Below are 22,763 nucleotides of genomic sequence, written 5' to 3'. Positions count from 1 at the left end.
TGTTTAAAAATAATTCAATGTTCATAAAAATATCACATTTACATAAGTATTCTGACCCTTTACTCAGTACTTTGTTGAAGCACCTTTGGCAGCAATTACAGCCTTGAGTCTTCTTGGGTATGACGCTACAAGCTTGGCACACTTGTATTTGCGGAGTTTCTCCCATTCTTCTCTGCAGATCCTCTCAAGGTCTGTCAGGTTGGATGGGAGCGTCGCTGCACAGCTATTTTCAGGTCTCTCCAGAGATGTTCGATCAGGTTCAAGTCCGGGCTCTGGCTGGGCCACTCAATTTCGAGTCTCATAGCAAAGGGTCTGAATACTTGTGTAAATGTGATATTTCAGTTTTTTCAACAAATGTCTTAAAACCTGTTTTTGCTTTGTCATTATAGGGTATTGTGTGTAGATTGCTGAGGATTTTTTTCTCTTTTATATCCATTTTAGAATAAGACTATAACGTAACAAAATGTGGAAAAAGTCAAGGGATCTGACTACTTTCCGAAGGCACTGTATATACAGTAAACTCCCTCCCTGGACTCATAATGGAGCTGAGATTATAAACTGTTATAGGGAGAACTAGGAGAAAAGGGTATACTGTACATACAGTACTGAGTATAGGCAATTAGGACATATCTCTAATGTAAATCTGCTGTATGGGGAAATGTGACAGATGTATTCCATTATTGTCCTATTGGGAGTATATTGTACTGTAGGGAATTGTGATTGATCATATACTGTATATACCGAGTGTACAATATATGACATATGAGTGTACAATATGACATCCATGACATATGTAGGCTGACCGGGTGAATCCAAGTGAAAGCTATGAACTCTTATTGATGTCACTTGTTACTGGCCGACACTCTAACCACTAGGCTTCCTGCCGCTATGGAGTAGTCCATAGGCCAGTGGGGAAAATGTGTCCACTTTGGGGTAGCAAAGGTTTGAATGCTATTAAAATGTTCCCCACAAGCCTCTGGTCAAATTGAAATATAACCTCTCCAAAAAAGTATATTTCTTGTTGTATTGGAGTCTATGCAATGGAATGTTCGCAGGATCAAACAACAATGGAACATTCTATTGGGTGGATCTCATCTTAAAAACGATGGAATTTTTTATATATATATATATTTTTTTCGATCAGATCTAATGGTTTACATAGACTGACTCATCATTGAAACAACAATGTTACAAATAGCAGAACTACATATCTGTTGTAGGGAAATTGGTCACACTGGGAAGTCCAAGAGATCCAAATCTGGTAGCATGTTAGCTTTATAGTTGCCACCTATAATAGTCTGTTGTATAGCAATACTCCGCATGCTAAGACGAAAGGTGTGGTTTGTCGTTTGTTGAGTTTTCCCAGCAAGTTAACACGGATATTTAGGTAAACGCATTGTCTCTTAAAGGGAACATTGGTGATTGTAAATGCTCTTCTGTCCATGACCATCGTGATCTTAAAATGTTGCCCTCTAACCTTCAACCTTTCGAGTGATTTCATGAAATACTATACGTTACCTAATAATTGTGTAGCCATTAGTTCAGTGGCTAGTTGTCAAACATAATTGAAGTTTTGCAATTGGTGTTTAGAAAAAAATCCATCTATTTAGCAACTTTTGACGAATAGTAATTTTGAATTTTTTTTAAAACAATTTTGGTAATATTTTACGAAGATGATATATTTTGCAAACCTGGCTAAATTGGTTTTGCTATCTGCATAACTATAATATATATTTTTAAATGATCGTTAGGCATATTCCACCTGTTTTTGAAAGAGTATCAATGCCAGAACAATCCTGTTGGCGGCCATATTGAAACATGTGTACCCTATGGTTCAATCAGCAATAGATAGCTAGGCATCATCGTTTAGACTTTTCCTAGCATTATGTAAAGGTGGTGCATTTATAAAGAAGGCACTTTGCAGGACGTAAATCCAATGGGATTTCATATCGGGTGGAATGTACAGGGCAGAGTTCACATCACATTTCTTGATGTTAAGACAAATTTATAGAATCATATTGCATATAATTTTAATCAATAGATGTCAGTGAATGTTTCTAAAACATTTTCTAAGTGTTGTAATGTAGTATATTTGAAACGGCTATGGGGACTAGGTTGAGTGCGGGCGGGTGCTCGGCCATGGAAACCAATTTCATGAAGCTCCTGAACAGTTCTTGTGCTGACATTGCTTCCAGAGGTAGTTTGGAACTCGGTCGTGAATGTTGCAACCGAGAACAGACGATTTTTACGCGCTGCGAGATTCAGCACTCGGCGGTCCCGTTCTGTGTGCTTGTGTGGCCCACCAATTTGCGGCTGAGCCGTTGTTGCCCCTAGACATTTCCACTTCACAATAAGAGCCCTTTTACAGTTGACCGGAGCAGCTCTAGCAGGGCAGATATTTGACGTACTGACTTGATGGAAAGATGGCATCCTATGCTGGTTCCACGTTGAACATCTCTGAGCTCTTCAGTAAGGCCATTCTACTGCAAATGTTTGTCTATGGAGATTGCATGGATGTGTGCTCAATTTGATACACCTTTCTGCAACGGGTGTGGCTGAGATAGCCGAATGTCCACATACTTTTGTGTATATATAGTGAATGTGAAATGTGTCCCTCTGGCCCATGGACTAGAGTGCATAAAGATAGTGGACTTTAAGGGGAGTTATGACAGATGTTTCCTGTTGTGTGATGTGAGATTGTGCCTGTGTCCCAGTATAATTATATTCCCTATATAATGCACTACTAGCCATGGTCAAAAAATAGAACGCTATAGGGTTCCATTTGAGACACAGCCTGTGAGAGCCCCATTTCTCTTCAGCAGTCATTATTAGCTAGCTATACCGCTTTACTCTCCTCCTTCTATCAGCCCAGTGCTGCAGCTGAGGTGTATTCCTATCACTACCACTACACAGGCAGGCGTGCCAAAGAAAGGAGTAGACAAAATGGCTGCCTTCTGAACTCATCTTTTCCTGTCAACCTGGGTTCCTAGTGATTGAGTATTGGTGTTATGTGTTCTCTGTTCCGCACCACTGGGTTAGGTTATCTACGTAACCCCTCACTTAGAGGCCTCCATTTGCCCCTCTCTGAGAGAGAGAGAGAGAGAGAGAGACACTCTGTCTCTGTCTTTCTCTCTCTATCTCGCTCTTTCTACCTCTCTCAATTTTTTTTGGTCTATAAGCTCTGTGGTCTGCATGACAGGCTAGCGCTGCTGCACCTTGTTGATGCTGAATTGAGCTTGAAACACCAGTCCAGACCAATTTTTCTCTACTGCTTTCACGCACCTGGCTGGCACGCTCGGAGCTCGCCTTTTTCTCTCTTTTCTGTTTCGCTCTGTTTCTTTCTCTACTCACTCGCTCTCTCCTTCTTTTTCTATCTCCAGAGAGTGAAGGCTGGAGATAGCCTTCCTTCCTATTCTGTTTGAAAAGGGTATTGATTGTTCTGCTCCACTGCTCAGTCATGTTGGAATCAAAGAGAAGGAGGGATGGGGTTGGGCGGTTCAGGCCCGTCCAGGGAGTTCAGTACACTCTCTATGGCACAACCAGTTATCTGGTGTGTAATATTCTCTACACTACACCAGATAACTGGTTGTGCCATAGAGAATATTACACTACACCAGATAACTGGTGCTGCCATACAGAATGTACAGAATATTACACTACACCAGATAACTGGTGTTGCCAATTACGAATGTTACAGAAAATATTACACTACACCAGATAACTGGTGTTTGCATACAGAATGTACAGAATATTACACTACACCAGATAACTGGTGTTGCCATACAGAATGTACAGAATATTACACTACACCAGATAACTGGTGTTGCCATACAGAATGTACAGAATATTACACTAACACCAGATAACTGGTTGTGCCATAATGTTCTGTATGGAACACCAGCACAGTATATACATATGAGATGGGTAATGTAGGGTATGTACAATTATATTAAGTGGCATTGTTTAAAGTGGCTAGTGGACATTTTTACATATTTCCATCAATTCCCATTTTTAAAGTGGCTGGAGTTGAGTCAGTATGTTGGCAGCGGCCGCTAAATGTTAGTGTGGCTGTTTAACAGTCTGATGGCCTTGAGATAGAAGCTGTTTTTCAGTCTCTCGGTCCCTGCTTTGATGCACCTGTACTGACCTCGCCTTCTGGATGATAGCGGGGTGAACAGGCAGTGCTTGGGTGGTTGTTGTCCTTGATGATCTTTATGGCCTCCCTGTGACATCGGGTGGTGTAGGTGTCCTGGAGGGCAGGTAGTTTGCCCCCGGTGATGCGTTCTGCAGACCTCACTACCCTCTGGAGAGCCTTACGGTTGTGGGCGGAGCAGTTGCCGTACCAGGCGGTGATACAGCCCGACAGGATGCTCTCGATTGTGCATCTGTAGAAGTTTGTGAGTGCTTTTGGTGACAAGCCGAATTTCTTCAGCCTCTGAGGTTGAAGAGGGCTGCTGCGCCTTCTTCACGACGCTGTCTGTGTGGGTGGACCAATTCAGTTTGTCCGTGATGTGTACACCGAGGAACTTAAAACTTTCACCTTCTCCACTACTGACCCGTCGATGTGGATAGGGGGGTGCTCCCTCTGCTGTTTCCTGAAGTCCACAATCATCTCCTTTGTTTTGTTGACGTTGAGTGTGAGGTTATTTTCCTGACACCACACTCCGAGGGCCCTCACCTCCTCCCTGTAGGCCGTCTCGTCGTTGTTGGTAATCAAGCCTACCACTGTAGTGTCATCCGCAAACTTGATGATTGAGTTGGAGGCGTGCATGGCCACGCAGTCGTGGGTGAACAGGGAGTACAGGAGAGGGCTCAGAACGCACCCTTGTGGGGCCCCAGTGTTGAGGATCAGCGGGGTGGAGATGTTGTTACCTACCCTCACCACCTGGGGGCGGCCCGTCAGGAAGTCCAGGACCCAGTTGCACAGGGCGGACCCAGTTGCACCAGTTATCTGGTGTAGTGTAATATTCTGTATGGCAACACCAGTTATCTGGTGTAGTGTAATATTCTGGGTGGCAACATCAGTTATCTGGTGTAGTGTAATATTTGTGGAACATCAGTTATCTGGTTAGTGTAATATTCTGGATGGCAACACCAGTTATCTGGTGTAGTGTAATATTCTGTATGGCAACACCAGTTATCTGGTGTAGTGTAATATTCTGGATGGCAACACCAGTTATCTGGTGTAGTGTAATATTCTGGATGGCAACACCAGTTATCTGGTGTAGTGTAATATTCTGGATGGCAACACCAGTTATCTGGTGTAGTGTAATATTCTGGATGGCAACACCAGTTATCTGGTGTAGTGTAATATTCTGGATGGCAACATCAGTATCTGGTGTAGTGTAATATTCTGGATGGCAGCACCAGTTATCTGGTGTAGTGTAATATTCTGTATGGCAGCACCAGTTATCTGGTGTAGTGTAATATTCTGTACATTCTGTATGGCAGCACCAGTTATCTGGTGTAGTGTAATATTCTGTATGGCAACATCAGTTATCTGGTGTAGTGTAATATTCTGGATGGCCATCAGTTATCTGGTGTGTGTAATATTCTGGATGGCAACACCAGTTTCTGGTGTAGTGTAATATTCTGGATGGCAGCATCAGTTATCTGGTGTAGTGTAATATTCTGTACATTCTGTATGGCAGCACCAGTTATCTGGTGTAGTGTAATATTCTGGATGGCAACCCAGTTATCTGGTGTAGTGTAATATTCGGATGGCAACACCAGTTATCTGGTGTAGTGTAATATTCTGGATGGCAGCATCAGTTATCTGGTGTAGTGTAATATTCTGGATGGCAACACCCGTTATCTGGTGTAGTGTAATATTCTGGATGGCAGCACCAGTTATCTGGTGTAGTGTAATATTCTGTACATTCTGTATGGCAGCACCAGTTATCTGGTGTAGTGTAATATTCTGGATGGCAGCATCAGTTATCTGGTGTAGTGTAATATTCTGTACATTCTGTATGGCAGCACCAGTTATCTGGTGTAGTGTAATATTCTGTACATTCTGTATGGCAGCACCAGTTATCTGGTGTAGTGTAATATTCTGGATGGCAGCATCAGTTATCTGGTGTAGTGTAATATTCTGGATGGCAGCACAAGTTATCTGGTGTAGTGTAATATTCTGGATGGCAGCACCAGTTATCTGGTGGTGTAATATTCTGGATGGCAGCATCAGTTATCTGGTGTAGTGTAATATTCTGGATGGCAACACCCGTTATCTGGTGTAGTGTAATATTCTGTATGGCAACACCAGTTATCTGGTGTAGTGTAATATTCTGTATGGCAGCATCAGTTATCTGGTGTAGTGTAATATTCTGGATGGCAACACCAGTTTCTGGTGTAGTGTAATATTCTGGATGGCAGCATCAGTTATCTGGTGTAGTGTAATATTCTGTACATTCTGTATGGCAGCACCAGTTATCTGGTGTAGTGTAATATTCTGGATGGCAACACCAGTTATCTGTGTGTAGTGTAATATTCTGGATGGCAACACCAGTTATCTGGTGTAGTGTAATATTCTGGATGGCAGCATCAGTTATCTGGTGTAGTGTAATATTCTGGATGGCAACACCCGTTATCTGGTGTAGTGTAATATTCTGGATGGCAGCACCAGTTATCTGGTGTAGTGTAATATTCTGTACATTCTGTATGGCAGCACCAGTTATCTGGTGTAGTGTAATATTCTGGTGGCAGCATCAGTTATCTGGTGTAGTGTAATATTCTGTACATTCTGTATGGCAGCACCAGTTATCTGTGTAGTGTAATATTCTGTACATTCTGTATGGCAGCACCAGTTATCTGGTGTAGTGTAATATTCTGGATGGCACATCAGTTATCTGGTGTAGTGTAATATTCTGGATGGCAGCACAAGTTATCTGGTGTAGTGTAATATTCTGGATGGCAGCACCAGTTATCTGGTGTAGTGTAATATTCTGGATGGCAGCATCAGTTATCTGGTGTAGTGTAATATTCTGGATGCAACACCCGTTATCTGGTGTAGTGTAATATTCTGGATGGCAACACCAGTTATCTGTGTAGTGTAATATTCTGTATGGCAGCATCAGTTATCTGGTGTAGTGTAATATTCTGGATGGCAGCACCAGTTATCGGGTGTAGTGTAATATTCTGGATGGCAGCATCAGTTATCTGGTGTAGTGTAATATTCTGGATGGAGCATCAGTTATCTGGTGTAGTGTAATATTCTGGATGGCAGCATCAGTTATCTGGTGTAGTGTAATATTCTGGATGGCAGCACCAGTTATCTGGTGTAGTGTAATATTCTGGATGGCAGCACCAGTTATCTGGTGTAGTGTAATATTCTGGATGGCAGCACCAGTTATCTGGTGTGTGTAATATTCTGGATGGCAGCACCAGTTATCTGGTGTAGTGTAATATTCTGGATGGCGCACCAGTTATCTGGTGTGTGTAAATTTGGATGGCAACACCAGTTATCTGGTGTAGTGTAATATTCTGGATGGCAGCACAGTTATCTGGTAGTGTATATTCTGGATGGCAAGCACCAGTTATCTGGTGTAGTGTAATATTCGTATGGCAAACCAGTTATCTGGTGTAGTGTAATATTCTGGATGGCAGCACCAGTTATCTGGTGTAGTGTAATATTCTGGATGGCAGCATCAGTTATCTGGTGTAGTGTAATATTCTGTACATTCTGTATGGCAGCATCAGTTATCTGGTGTAGTGTAATATTCTGTACATTCTGTATGGCAGCACCAGTTATCTGGTGTAGTGTAATATTCTGTACATTCTGTATGGCACACAGTTATCTGGTGTAGTGTATATTCTGTACATTCTGTATGGCAGCACCAGTTATCTGGTGTAGTGTAATATTCTGTACATTCTGTATGGCAGCACCAGTTATCTGGTGTAGTGTAATATTCTGTACATTCTGTATGGCAGCACCAGTTATCTGGTGTAGTGTAATATTCTGTACATTCTGTATGGCAGCACCAGTTATCTGGTGTAGTGTAATATTCTGACATTCTGTATGGCAGCACCAGTTATCTGTGTAGTGTATATTTCTGGATGGCAGCATCAGTTATCTGGTGTAGTTGTAATATTCTGGATGGCAGCATCAGTTTCCTGGTTTAAGTGTAATATTCTGGATGGCAACACCAGTTATCTGGTGTAGTGTAATATTCTGGATGGCAGCACAAGTTATCGTGTGTAATAGTAATGTCTAATGGTAACGCTATGCCCCTTTCTTGGAAACCCTGAGTAATTAGAGAAGCATACCAAGAAACTCTTCGTGTGTACATGACCCTAATTAAGATAGTCAAACTACGCGGGTCGGATTGTGTGTGAGCTAATTATGCTGCTAGTCAGTATCATTGACCCCTTAGTGAATTCCCACCCACGAGAGAGAGAGAGAGAGAAGAGATAGAGGAATGAAAGCGAGTGCGCGGGATGAAATGTCATTAAAAATCACTACATAATGACTCTAATCCCTTTGCCTTGCTGTGTTATGTAAAAAAGCAGAGGATTACCACCAACGGGACTTTTAAATTTCACATGTGCCGAGAGACAGAGAGACAGGTACGCTATATGGTAGCTGTCAGTGTGGTCGACTGGTTGTACATCACACGCGGACACACACTGACACACACACAGCGGGATGCGGCCAGAGTGAATTCAGGGAGCGGTTGCACGATTTAGAAAGCGAGCATGGAGAGTGTTTGTCCCTGGCGTCGACATACAGTATGGTGGTGCTGAATTGTTGGGAGCAGTGGTTATTTTGGGAGGTGTGGGGGGGTGGGGTCCCTAGTTCGGGGGCGCACCGGTGTGCGATGATATACTAGCATGAACAATATATACTGACATAAGCACATGCTGTATCACAGCATACTACAGGTCGCGGAGGGACCTAAACATTTTTGGGGGGTAGAATGACTGTGAGAAGGTCAGTTCTGGTGACTATTTAAAAAGGACACTACTCCAAAATAAATGAAAATAAAATTATGTTGACATACATTAAAAAAAAAAAACATTATTATTATTATTATTATTTTTTTTTTTTTTAGAAATGAACCCAATAACATATTGGTCCATATTATCAGACAGGTGTGCTATTTAGCAATAAGCATTATCACCTACTGTAGCCCAACTGATGCAGCATAGTGGCTATAAATAAAATAGGCTCAAGCGTAGACTTGCCCATCAGCATTTACCCCATTAGCCTAATCATTAGCTAGATCACAAACTCTAAACATGATCTTGTTTCTAGTTAGCAACATATTGGTGACTTGATTATCCCCAAAAAACGTTCCACTGGCACTCAGTCAAGGATCATGTACTGTGAATATAATGTAGGACCTACCAGTTAGTCTTCATTCGTGTAACATTTAGCCCCGGTTTCCCCTATGCATTCAACGCCATTAGCGAGCGCTATTGTGCATAAACCACAATGCTGCTAAAAGCAATTCACTCATTTTTGGAAGGTGAGAAGTTAAAAGTTGTGATCCTCCACTTTCAACGATGGCCATCAAAACTGCTTTCAAAGCGGCACGCAGGTTCACGTTTATTGTCATGAGTCTTGCCCTGGAGCCAGAACTGAGTGGTTAACGCTAGATGGGCCAGCTGCAAAGTCAAAACTGTCTATATTGTAAAGATTCATGACATTTTTTTTGCTTTTTGGTAAATTAATTTAAGGTTAGGCATTATGGTTAGCAGTGTTTTTAAGGTTACGATTAGGTTTAAAAACAGATGTTATGACTTGGCACCCTATTCCCTATATATAAAAAAGTAGTGCACTTTATAGGGAATAGGGTGCCATTTAGGACGCAACCCATACATCTAATAGGCTGTACAGTATCTATTATTGATTAGCTGCTGTAGGGATCCTCGCCAATGCTATGAAATATGTAACACTTATCGGCTAGCTGGGTGAGATGTACAGCAGCCCTCAGAGAGATGTACATCAAGCGTACATCTCTCTCTCTCTATCAGTCTCTCTCTCTCCTCTTCCCTATTTCTTTCTTTATATCTTTCTGTCTTTCTCTCTCTCGCTCTTTCTCTCTCTCTCTCTCTCTCTCTCTCTCTCTCTCTCTGTCTGTCTCTTTCTGCCCCCTCTTCTCACCCCACCTCTTTCTACCTCACCTTCAATGTGAGTCACGCAGTCATGTTGTTTGCTGTTTTCAGAGAGTCAACGGGAGAGGTACACAGCCACCTAGACAGACAGAGAGACCCAGCGGTGGCGACAGAAAGCCTAGATGGCAGTGCCTTGATGAATCAGATGTTTGCCCAGCCACATGACGCTGAATATAAATATAGACACAGATTATTTTGCTGTAAAATTGTCTGGCTTCACCTCTCAGATGGCCACTGCTTTAGTGTGTTTCAGTCCCCCAGTCGAGCATCCTTCTGGAGTGTCAATAGAGCTCCGTTTTCATCTGGGCTGTTTCCCTCCCGTCAGTTAGGAAACAAATGAGGTCATAGTTATTAGAGGGCTGTGATTCAGCTTGACCCTAAAGGACATTGGACACACTCATATACATATTCACATAGAACACATTAATAGACACGCACACATAGAAACACACCACACAAATACACATTGGGCACAGTCACATGGAAAAAGAGAGCGTCCCCTGCCTGGTCTGTTAGAGCAGAGTGGCGCTAGCCGCAAGGCGAGCCAGCGGGAGGAGAGCGCCCGCCGGGCCGGCTGCAGTCGGACATATTTGTGGTCAACCAGCCCTTTCTCTGCCTCTGCTGTGGCCCTGGCTTTCCCCAATCACACATACACATGCATGCACTTTCTCTCTCTCCACCACACACACCTCCACACACGCACAGACGGACACAAAAACACACTTACTGTGTATCCCAGAGAGAGAACTCCTTTCTGTTTTTTCCCAGAGCTGTGCCTATTTATATTGATCCTTGCGGTGACACATGAAGCAGGATTGACCCTCGTCAGCAGAGCATACAGTAGCAGTTCACCACCACCCTGCCTGCTTGCGTCCCAATTGGCACCCTATTCCCTATTATAGTGCATATTGACCAGAGCCGTATGGGCCCTGGTCAACAGTAGTGCACTGTATAGGGTGCAGTTTGGAACGTATCCCTTGTAACAGTGGGGAGAATGAGTTACTTCCATCCAGAGCTCACAGACGGCGCAGCTCACTCAGGGAAAATAAGGAATATTGAGTGAAAGGGGAAGTAAGACATTACCACGAGGAGTAGTGTTACACACACTATGGAAATATAGGCTTGGCAAGAGAGGTTTTGAGTTCTACCTGACCTGATGTAGCCACCTCTCTCCCCCCTCTATCCTCTCCTTCTTCAACTCTCTTCTCTTTTACACACTTCTCTCTACAGACAAAAACAGACACACACACACACACTACACTTCACTCTGCATTGCTAAATGGGTCTCTTTTCCCATCCTCCTCGTAGCCTAGTTCCAGAGTGTCGGAAATAGAAGCGTGGGGCTGGAGATCCATGGGTCCCTGGTGGGGATTGGAAAATGAAGTAGGTCTGCAAGCTGATGGGCTGTTTTTTGTGTGTGTGTGTGTGTGTGTGTGTGTGTGTGTGTGTGTGTGTGTGTGTGTGTGTGTGTGTGTGTGTGTGTGTTGTTGTGTGTGTTGTGTGTGTGGTGTGTGCTGTGTGGTGTGTGTTGTGTGTGTGTGGGGGAGAAAGAAAATGTGAGTGAAGCGTGTGCATGCGTGCTTGTTTTTGTGTGTGTGTGTCAGAGGAGGCTGGTGGGATGAGCTATAGAAGGACGGGCTCATTGTAATGGCTGAAATGGAATAACTGGAACGGTATCAAACATATCTGGATGGAAACCACATGTTTGTTCCATTGTAATTCATTCCAGCCATTACAATAAGCCCGTCCTCCTATATTCCTCCCATCAGCCTCCTCTGGTGTGTGTGTAAGGTGTCCCAAAGGACCATTTAGGACTGGCAGTGTATGACTCACACCCCCAAAAAACATAGTCCTCACAGAGCTGCATTACATACAGTACATATAGTAAACTCTTCTCAAATCTCATCTGGATTTGAGTTCTGCATTCCGCTACTGTATATTGGTTTCAAAGAATTCTAACAATTTGAGGGTGAACAAAATTGTAGGTGAACAAATCAGGTTTCTATGCAAAACAGGCAAATCAACATTTACAACACCACCTCCAATGAACACGATAGACATCTAGAAAATCGAAACTGCCTGACCTCAACTCACCTAACTAACCTCTCTTGCTGTTATTCTCAATACGATAGTGAGGGAGGCCACTTATTTGTAGAACCAAACGCTGTATAATGTGTAAAACATTCATAATATATTAAATGTAGATATTTATAGCACATTTCAAAATAAACTCTTCGCTGTTCACTCTTCATGTGTTTCTTTCTGTGACAGTCTGTGAGACTGTTGTAACGCCTATATAGCTCCATTCAAAGCAGCACTCATGAAGGCACCCATTATAGAAGGTCTGAATAAGTGTCAGCTCTACGCTGCACACAGACAGGGCCGTCTCAGTAGTCACAATATCCTATCAGTAGAGACATATAGCATCCTGTCTATGTCACAGGCAACTCCAGTAAACTTCCGGCGTCTTCATCCGTAATTGGGTTCCCCGACGAAAATGTATTAGTTCCCTTGACAGCAACGTGTCTTCTATCTGTTCGATACAGTACACATGTAGTCCTTTAATTATTTTAGTCCTCTGCATTAAACAAGACATTTTTTTTATCAGAGAGCTTATTTGTTACACCTGAAATGATCAGGCGGGGAATTCCCTATGGACAACTACAGAGCCAACATGACAGATTGCACCAGGAAAAAACTTTACTTCTGAAACGTCCCAAACTTTGTGTTTGTTGTCCCTTAGGCTTGTTCATTATGTCTGTGTGTGTGTGTGCGTGCCTGCTTGTATGTGTGTCTATGAAGTCTTATTTCTCAGAGGGAGTGGCCTACAAAGAAGCTTTTAGAGTACAATACTGAGGTATTGCTGCAGGCTCTCATCTGTAGCAGCTTCGTGAGAAGCTGACTCTGGTTTAGCTGGAAGTGGATGATGTGTTATCGGGAACTTCTGCATTCCTGCCATACCCCTATGCCAGCAGTGTCACTGGACTGGCACAGTACATTAAATACACAGGGCCCTGGAGGCCTGACACCTGTGAATGTTGCATTGAGGCAATTGTATTAAATGCACCCAAGTATAGACTGAAAACAGCCCATGGAGAGTTGACCTAGCTGAGCGGTGTTTTTTCCGTGAAATGAATCCCATTGTTATTTTTTTATTAAAACATCAACAATACAATACAAAGACAATACAAATGGTTGCTCCCATCAGTGGGCGCTCTGGTCGGTGGCGGCGACCTGAGACGCTGGCAGGGTCTTGAACCTCCCCGTCTGCAACATTTCTGCCGAAATTGCCCCCCTATTTTTATTTTTTTAAATGACCCAAGAGCACAATGATATTTCTTATTGACTGACTGTGGTCCTCCAAAACCCCCAACAATACAGTTTGTGGGTCCAACCTCGCCCTGATATTATGGCATAACCACTCCTGGACCAGACTCCAAAAACAAGCCACTGATGAACAAGTACTTAAAATATGATCTGTTGATTCTGTTTTCACGTGGCAGTCTGAACTGCTCTGACTGTTCAATGCCCCATACACTGAGCATTATTTTTGTAGCGAGACTTTTATATATATATGTATATATGTCTTAACTTGTTGTTTTGTGTATCAGTTCATGAACCCGATGCCATGGTATCGGGACATCGAAATCATGTTCCCAACTATCTTGAATTGTATGCGGTATACTTGTCATAGTGTAACTGATACGTTTTACCATTTAAATTAGTAATTTTAAGACATTAATACATTTTATTGGTGGCAGACATACTAATTCATAACTTTTTCTTTAAAGTAATTGCCACTTCCATTTTTTGTGGCAGCACTACGATGAGTTGGTTATCGTTTTGTATTGCGCAAAATTAATTCCATTGTTTGTATTTTGTATTTTTGTAGAAATATTTTGTAATTCTTATGGATCCCCATTACTCTTCCTGGGTCCAGCAAAATTCAGGTGGTTTATACAATTTTAAAACATTACAATACATTCACAGATTTCACAACACACTGTGTGCCTTCAGGCCCCTACTCAACCACTACCACATATCTACAGTACTAAATACATGTGTGTGTATTAGAGATCGACTGATTAATCTGCATTTTTGGACGCCGATTATGGCCAATTACATTGCAATCCACGAGGAGACTGCGTGGCAGGCTGACCACCTGTTACGCGAGTGCAGTAAAGAGCCAAGGTTGCTAGCTAGCATTATCTTATAAAAAGCAATAAATATTAACATAATCACTAGTTAACTACACATGGTTGTCCTGCGTTGCACATAATCAATGCGGTGCCTGTTAATTTATCATCGAATCACAGCCTACTTCGCCAAACGGGTGATGATTTAATAAAAGCGCATTCGCGTCAGGGTATATGCAGCAGTTTGGGCCGCCTGGCTCGTTGCGAACTGTGTGAAGACCATTTCTTCCTAACAAAGACCGTAATTAATTTGCCATCATTTTACATAATTATGACATAACATTGAAGGTTGTGCAATGTAACAGCAATATTTAGACTTAGGGTTGCCACCCGTTCAATAAAATATGGAACGGTTCCGTATTTCACTGAAAGAATAAACATTTTGTTTTCGAAATGATAGTTTCCGGATTTGACCATATTAATGACCTAAGGCTCGTATTTCTGTGTGTTATTATATTATAAGTAAGTCTATGATTTGATAGAGCAGTCTGACTGAGCAGTGGTAGGCAGCAGCAGGCTCGTAAGCGTTCATTCAAACAGCACTTTACTGCTTTTGCCAGCAGCTCTTAACAATGCTTGAAGCACAGCGCTGTTTATGACTTCAAGCCTATCAACTCCCGAGATTAGGCTGGCAATACTATAGTGCCTATAAGAACATCCAACAGTCAAAGGTATATGAAATACGGACGTTATAGAGAGAAATAGTCCTATAATTCCTAAAATAACTACAACCTAAAACTTCTTAAGTGGGAATATTGAAGACTCATGTTAAAAGGAACCACCAGCTTTCATATGTTCTCATGTTCTGAGGAAGGAACTTAAATGTTTTTTTTACATGGCACATATTGCACTTTTACTTTCTTCTCCAACACTGTGTTTTTGCATTATTTAAACCAAATTGAACAATCTTCCATCTAGATTGTCAGACCACGGTGGCTTGTCGTTGTTGATAGACAACAATAAACAGTTCACCTCTTCCACATTGACTTTACAGAATTCAAAAGTACAATTCTTGTCTTTCATAATTTGGTCCGATATACTTGTATGTGTAGTGTCGGCGTTTGTTGCTGGCATGTCATCCCTAAGTTTGCTTATCTTGCCAATGAAAATGTCATTAAAGTAGTTTGCAATATCAGTGGGCTTTGTGATGAATGAGCCATCTGATTCAATAAATAAAGGAGCCGAGTTGGCTTTTTCCGCCAAAAAATTCATTTAAGGTGCCGCAAAGCTTTTTACTATCATTCTTTATATAATTTATCTTTGTTTCATAGTGTAGTTTCTTTTTATTTAGTTTAGACACATGATTTCTTAATGTGCAGTATGTTTGCCAATCATTTGGGCTGCCAGACTTAATTGCCATACCTTTTGCCTCATCCCTCTTCAACCATGCAATTTCTCAATTCCCCATCAATCCAAGGGGATTTAACAGTTTTTTTCAGTCATTTTCTTAATGGGTGCGTGCTTATTAGTAACTGGAATAAGTAGTTTAATAAATGCGTCAAGTGCAGTGTCTGGTTGCTCCTTGATACACACCACAGACCAGCAAATATTCTTTACATCATCAACATATGAATCACGACAAAACGTCTTCTTATATGACCTCTTATACACTATATTAGAACTTTGGCTTTCCTAGATATGGCTATTATATTGTGATCACTACATCCTATGGATTTGGATGCTGCTTTAAAGCAAATATCTGCAGCGTTAGTAAAAATGTGATCAATATATGTTGATTTCATTCCTGTGCTGTTTGTAACTACCCTGGTAGGTTGACTGACAACCTGATCCACGTTGCAGGCACTGGTTACAGTTTGCAGTTTTTTCCTGAGTGGGCAGCTTGATGATAGCCAGTCAATATTTAAATCACTCAGAAAATATACTTCTTTGTTGATATCACATACATTTATCAAGCATTTCACACATGTTATCCAAATACTGACTGTTAGCCCTTGGTGGTCTATAGTAGCTTCCCACAAGAATGGGCTTTAGGCGAGGCAGATGAACCTGTAGCCACATTACTTCAACAGTATTTAACATTAGATCGTCTCTAAGCTTTACAGGAATGTGGTTCTGAATGTAGACCGCAACACCGCCTCTGGCATTTCTGTCTTTTCGGTAGATGTTATCACCACTGTATCTAAATGTATCATCAAAGGTATTGTTTATGCGAGTTTCGGAGATAGTCAGAGTATGAATGTCATCTGTCACAAGCAAGTTATTGACTTCATGTCGTGTAATTTCCACTGAGCCCGGTGGTAGGATACAGTATATTCTCCTCACACAAACACCTGGAGAGAGAGAGAAAGAGTGAACCCAAGCCAGACAACAATAGATATAGATGCAGTCAAATATAGGCCTAGAGCACAGGAGGCAGACGGAGAGAGACAGAGTGAGAGGAGAGGGAAGAGGCTGGTGATTTGTAAGTCCTCCGGATTTCGCAAGCTGACATCCTCTTGCCGCCGTCTCTTGACCTTTCCTCCTTGTGTGCCCACGCGGCGTTACCATGGCAACTCTAGCCCTGGCGCCACTAAGGCGGGAGACGGGTAGAGACTTGCGGGCTGTCAGTGGCACCTCAGTCAAATATATTTCATCACGACTCCTTCGGGCTAATGTAGGACGAATACTAGTGTCTTGTATAGAAATGAAACATCTCAGACAATGTGTTTGTGTTATTTTAGCTGATTTTGGTCAGAGCCGTGTCAGTGCCCGCCAAACACAGATAAGATACAGGGTGGTCCGGTTATACAGGGCGATAATGAGCAAAGAAGAAAAGAGGAAGGACGAGAGGAGGATGATGAGAGAGAGAGAGAAAGGAAGGCGAGGATAAGGAGGGAGGAATGCTGGAAGGAGAGAAAGAGAGATTGAATTGAGGGCAAGGGCAAACCTCAAATACGCAGTCTGAAGCCATGAAGCTGCCCGTAAAACTGAAAGCTCCCGTTGAGAGTGAAGATACGTTTAGCCTGATATGCTGCTGCACAGACACACTGCAGCCTTCTGTCTGTAATCTCGTAGATTAAGACAGCCCATAACACAGAGCATTACACCTGTATACCTGCACTCAATACAATACAACAATTACTTCACAACATCATACAACATTACACCTGCACTCAATTTAATGGATGGTGTGCTTTTATCTGAAGACATTTGGGTCAAACACTTGCCCACCTGAACAGTCGGGTTGATTGTTATAAACACAAATGAGGGAATATGGTCTGTATTTACACAACATTTACATAATAGTGACTGTTGCATATCAGAAAGAAAATATGTCACTTCCATGTGAGTTGGCCCCAAAAGAGTGAAATATACATTTTCACAGCAATCTATTAGGGCGCATGTAGTGCAAAGATCAGTCAGTCGGTCACACTTGTATGCACATGTACACCCACATAGAGACTAAATTGGTCCTGCACTCAGTCACCCCAGTCCGGTGGTGGTGTAATGGGGGGGGGGGGGGGGGGGGGGGGAGGATTAGTAGGAGGGTGTTCAGTATCGTGCGTGCGTGCGTGCGAGAGGGGACGGGCAGGGCGTGGACCAGGCAGGCAGGTGCTGAATCTGCTCGGGAGGGACGTTCCACCATCTGGCACAGGGATCCCCCTCCCAGCGGGCACACTGAGTGTGTGTGTTTCCGGCAGGCTAATTGGAGCACAGCCTCAGCGGAGTGACAGCTCTGTCACCGTGGCGATGTTTGACAGGCTAGACAAGGGAGAGCCGACCTGTCTGTACTGAACAAGAATAGAGCAAACGGCCAATGTGTGTGTGTGTGTCTGTCTGCCCCTGTCTCGGCCTCTGTGTGTGTGTGTCTGTCTGCCCCTGTCTCGGCCTCTGTGTGTGTGTGTCTGTCTGCCCCTGTCTCGGCCTCTGTGTGTGTGTCTGTCTGCCCCTGTCTCGGCCTCTGTGTGTGCGTCGTTCAATGTTGAAGGGAAATGGGCTGTTAGCCTAATTTAAATCCCCTCCCAGTTTTACCGTGCACCAACCAGGCAATAGTTTAACCATGCTGCATTGATATGGAAGTCCTGATGTGTGTGTCGTTCCTACCTAGAGCGAACCCAGCCTCAGTGCTGTGGCTTGTTGGTGTTGCAGTGGTGCAGGAATGCAGCCTGAAGTGTGAGAACGGGAGCAGGTGGCTTGTCTCATGTGACAGGAATGTCACTTATGTCCCTGCTCTGCTCCGAGCCCCAGCTGCACCTGCCCAGACCTCGCTCCTCGCTGCCTTTGAAATGTGCCCTATACTATATCTGTTGACGACTGAATGGAGTGATGACAATGCCCGAGGATAGAAACCTCAAACGTGGCCACTCAATCAAATTAATAAAGTAATATACTTTAAGAATGTGCTTAGTTGTCACTTCTCTTTAGTCTTCCTCCCTCTCCATTTTTTGGAGTACATTAATATTGTCAAAACACACAGCATTTTAAATATAGTTTGAGTGTTACTGTAGTGTAGACAGTTTGGGTAGAGAGACCATATTAGTAGAATCTCATTCTATTTATGAGAGAGCCCCTTTGACTTTGAGTTCAGATGAGGTCTGCAGTGCATAATTAAATACAACCTGGTATTAGTTTCTAGGGCTCCTGAGTGGCGCATCGGTATAAGGCACTGCATCGCAGTGTCACTACAGTCCCCGGTTTGATTCCAGGCTTGACACCCAGCCGCGATTGGAGTCCCATAGGGCGGCGCCCAATTGTCTCCGGCGTTGTCCGGGTTTGGCCGGGGTAGGCTGTCATTGTAAATAAGAATTTGTTCTCAACTGACTTGCCTAGTTTAAAAACTTTTTTTTTTATAAGCATCTCTTTTGCAAGAAAGATATGCATCATGTTATAATACCGGGCCAGTGGCTGCTGCTGTTAGGATGTTGGGGATGCTGTTGTTACTGCTACTCTATATTCATGAGTTCTGCTCAGCCCAGCCTGTCAGTCGGTCTCACACGCTGAGCCCGAACACAGCACTGCCGTGTGTTATGTGTAGGGAGAGGCTCAGGAGGATATGAACGATTTGTGATAAGGAATTCAGGCGAGGATAATTATTTTGAGAAAGATTTCTATGTTATTGAACGGGCAGTAGCCTGGACACCTTTTTTTTTTTTTGACTATACGATCAACAAATGTGCTAGCTGTCATATTGCGGGTCGCACAACAGCCATCTTTATTTTCTCTGGTCTACAGGTGAATATCTCAATCTCGCCATTGGTTACAGAGATACAAGCGGTGTCTTGGTAATGTTATGACGACAGGATTCAGCTGCTCACATGTCTTGAGCTCAGTCGTTCAATCCCCACAGAGTGCCTTGTACCTCGTTAAGTTCTCACTATAGACTAAGAGGTCTGTTCTGTTCGTGATCCTCTCTCTGGAATTTCCTTTCCTCCATACCCGTGTGCATAACTGTCCTCCGGTTACAGAGAAGGAAAAAAAACGTGTGTGTGTGTGTGTGTGTGTGTGTGTGTGTGTGTGTGTGTGTGTGTGTGTGTGTGTGTGTGTGTGTGTGTGTGTGTGTGTGTGTGTGTGTGTGTGTGTGTGTGTGTGTGTGTGTGTGTGTGTGTGTGTGTGTGTGTGTGTGTGTGTGTGTGTGTGTGTGTGTGTGTGTGTGTGGTGTGCTTTTGGGATTTTAAAAGGGCACCTGGCCACCTTCACTAACCCCCTGCAGGCAACACCATCTTAGTGTTTAGTGCTGTCTGTCTGCCAGCCAAGAGAGCACTTAATACTGTATTACTCTCCTTAATACTGTATTCTTGCGGCAGCTATAAAAGAGAACCACCGCAAGGCCACAAAAACCTAATTCATTCAACTGTTATTAAAGCAATTAAATATTCATGACAACGTGTATGGTTATTGTACCGCAACCATTGCCACACAATGCTAATCGCTGTCCTCCCCTCTCTCTTTCTTCTCTCTCTGTTGTGCAGGGGTTTTGCTCGACATCCAGAGACACTTCAATGTATCGGACAGTGGAGTGGGCTTGTTGCAAACAGGTAAGTCTCTCCTGATCCCTTAATGGCACATATGTAGCAACGATTAGCAAAGCTCAAACATCCACTCAAACCCTCCTCCTCCTCTCACGACAGGCCCATTACCTGTCCACGCTAAGCTGCTCTTAGGCCTCTTAGATTGGGACAACAAAAGGATAAAAGTCCCCTACTGCCTCCAGCCCTCTCCTCCCTGTCCTCCCCCCTATACCTCATCCTCCCTCCTCCTCCTCCTCCTCCCTGCAGCCTGTGCAATTGACTGTAACTAAACCGGAAGACTGACTGAGTCAACAACAGACACACTGGCTTGTTTTTGGGATGGTGGCTCATGCCCCTTCTGCCTTGCTCATTGACAGACAGCCAAAAGGCCCTCCTTGACTAGACGGGTAGAAAGTATCACAAAAGTTCTAATGCACGTGGAGTAATAAACATGAACCAAATATTGCAATTTAGCGAATGCAAGCTTTATGAATTAAAAAAATGATTTTATCCTGAGGGTCTGACATTTCAAGCAACATTTTGCATGGTCAGGAACCTAGTCGCAATGGATCTGTTCCAGTGATTGTAGGTTGTAGATGGTTAAGACAGTAGGAACGGGTTATTTCTGCGCTCCGTGAGTTCCACCAGTAGGCAGCCCGGTGAAAATGAAAACGGTGTTGAGCGGCAGCGGGTTAGAGGCTGAGTCTGAGGGCTATGGGGCAGGGTTTCCTGCTCTACAGACCTCACTGAATCCAAACTTTTGTGAGGGAAAAGGTGCATATCTATTAGTTTGGCATCAGAAGGAGGGCTGGCACTTTCTGGAGTTTTGAGTTGACCTTTCAACGCCAAGGCTGCTGGGACCTAGCACGTTCTGTATCTCCTGAAGCTGAATGTCATGGAATTTTGAGTTCGGAAAATCTCACGGTGGCACCCACATGTCCATTATCTCTCAGGTGACGGGTGAACGATCGGATTCCTCAAAGATAACTGTGAACTGATTTATGCGCCCGTAAGTGAAGTCGTGTTTGATGAAGTGTGCATGGTTGATAGCGTTTCACCCATCTCTCAAAAGACTTGACATAGCAAACAGGAAATCCAATCCCAGTTGCGCTTGTTGTTGCAGTTTTGGCGTTGCTGAATAAACAAAACCCATATACACATACAGAACACACAGCACATAATGCAAACGGACTCTCACTCCCACACGCAGTCAGTAAGTGGAATGGCACCCACAGCTGCCCTCTGCCCCTGTCTGCTGTCTGTAGCTGGGGCTAAAAGCAGTACATGTCTGTGTGTGTGCGTGCAGTATGTGCCTGTGTGTGGTGTGCCTGTCCTGTCCTGTCTTGGGCCAGACTGCGTGGTGTGGCATGTCCCCTGATCTCCAGCTGACCCCAGTCTCTCGCTGGCCTGAGGAATGCAGCCGGCCCGAAGCTCTGACCGCTGAGAGCAGCCATGACCAGACTGGGAACCTACGTGTGAACGGCTGGCTAGGCCAGTGGTTCTCAAATCTCCCCTCAGGGACCCCTGCCTCGTCAAGGGCTTGGTGATTAGCTGACAAGTTGAATCAGGTGTGCGAGCTCTGGAATAGATCAAATACATGGAATGACTGGGGTGCCTGAGGAGAGGTTTGAGAACAACTTGCGCTAGGGGGTTGGGGGTGATCACATGTAGGTGTCCATGTGTGCTGTTATATCCTCGACCCCCCCCCCCCCCCCCCCCACCCCTACATCTCTTTATTTCTCTCTCTCTCTCGCTCTCACACACACACACACACACACACACACACACACACACACACACACACACACACACACACACACACACACACACACACACACATACAACACACACACACACACCAGAGAGAACAAGAGAACAATCGCCCACTATGTGAGCTTCTGCATCCAGGCTCTGCCCGCTTTCTCTCCTTGGCAACTTCCACCCACACCTGGTAGTCCAAACTGCCAACGTAGGTGGGCAAGTAGTGGTAAGTGGGCGATGTGTGAGGAGTTGATTCAGCCTCTCTCTGATCCCAGCTCACCTTCACTATATTCACACCTCAGAGAGCAGTGACCACGTACTGCTACGGTCACTTCTCACACCTGCACTAGTGTTACTGACTGGTCTATTTATAAGAGTTCTGTTTGAGTTCTGGTTCGGTTCTGCTTCGCCTTTTTCTTTGGCTGTAGATGAGGGGCTTTGGGTTATCCCTGGGCTGACAAAGTCTGGAGTATTGGAACCATGGCTGGTTTTCCTAGATTGCTTTGTGCCCACTCTTTGTGCCTACTCTTTGTGCCCACTCTTTGTGCCCACTCTTTGTGCCCACTCTGGAGACAAGAGTGGCCTCACTGGCCACTAGAGCTGCTGTTTAAACCCGCAGAAGTTCCCGACAGCGTTTGCAATTTTTTTTTTTACATGCGGTTATGTCTGTAATTGTGTTTTTAAAGTTCACACACAACTCAACGTATGGAAAGGTGTAACCTTTCTTAAGTTATGGGGCGAC

General features: G+C 43.8%; 1 protein-coding gene across 1 annotated transcript in view; it reads left to right on the top strand.

The window, feature by feature from the left end:
• The window catches only part of LOC139022929 (sphingosine-1-phosphate transporter SPNS2-like), a 45,198-nt gene extending 24,873 nt beyond the window's left edge, over window positions 1-20,325 (top strand). Inside the window, exon 2 of the mRNA XM_070434687.1 lies at window positions 20,222-20,325. Within this exon, the coding sequence (XP_070290788.1) occupies window positions 20,222-20,310 (89 nt within the window). The 3' untranslated portion in view covers window positions 20,311-20,325. The remainder of the gene's footprint in view (window positions 1-20,221) is intronic.
• Window positions 20,326-22,763: the final 2,438 nt, after the last annotated feature.

The sequence above is a fragment of the Salvelinus sp. IW2-2015 genome, linkage group LG23, assembly GCF_002910315.2.
Source record: "Salvelinus sp. IW2-2015 linkage group LG23, ASM291031v2, whole genome shotgun sequence".
Taxonomy (NCBI): domain Eukaryota; kingdom Metazoa; phylum Chordata; class Actinopteri; order Salmoniformes; family Salmonidae; genus Salvelinus; species Salvelinus sp. IW2-2015.
The sequence above is the reverse complement of the archived record's forward strand: the minus strand, read 5'-3'. Positions and strand labels throughout refer to the sequence as shown.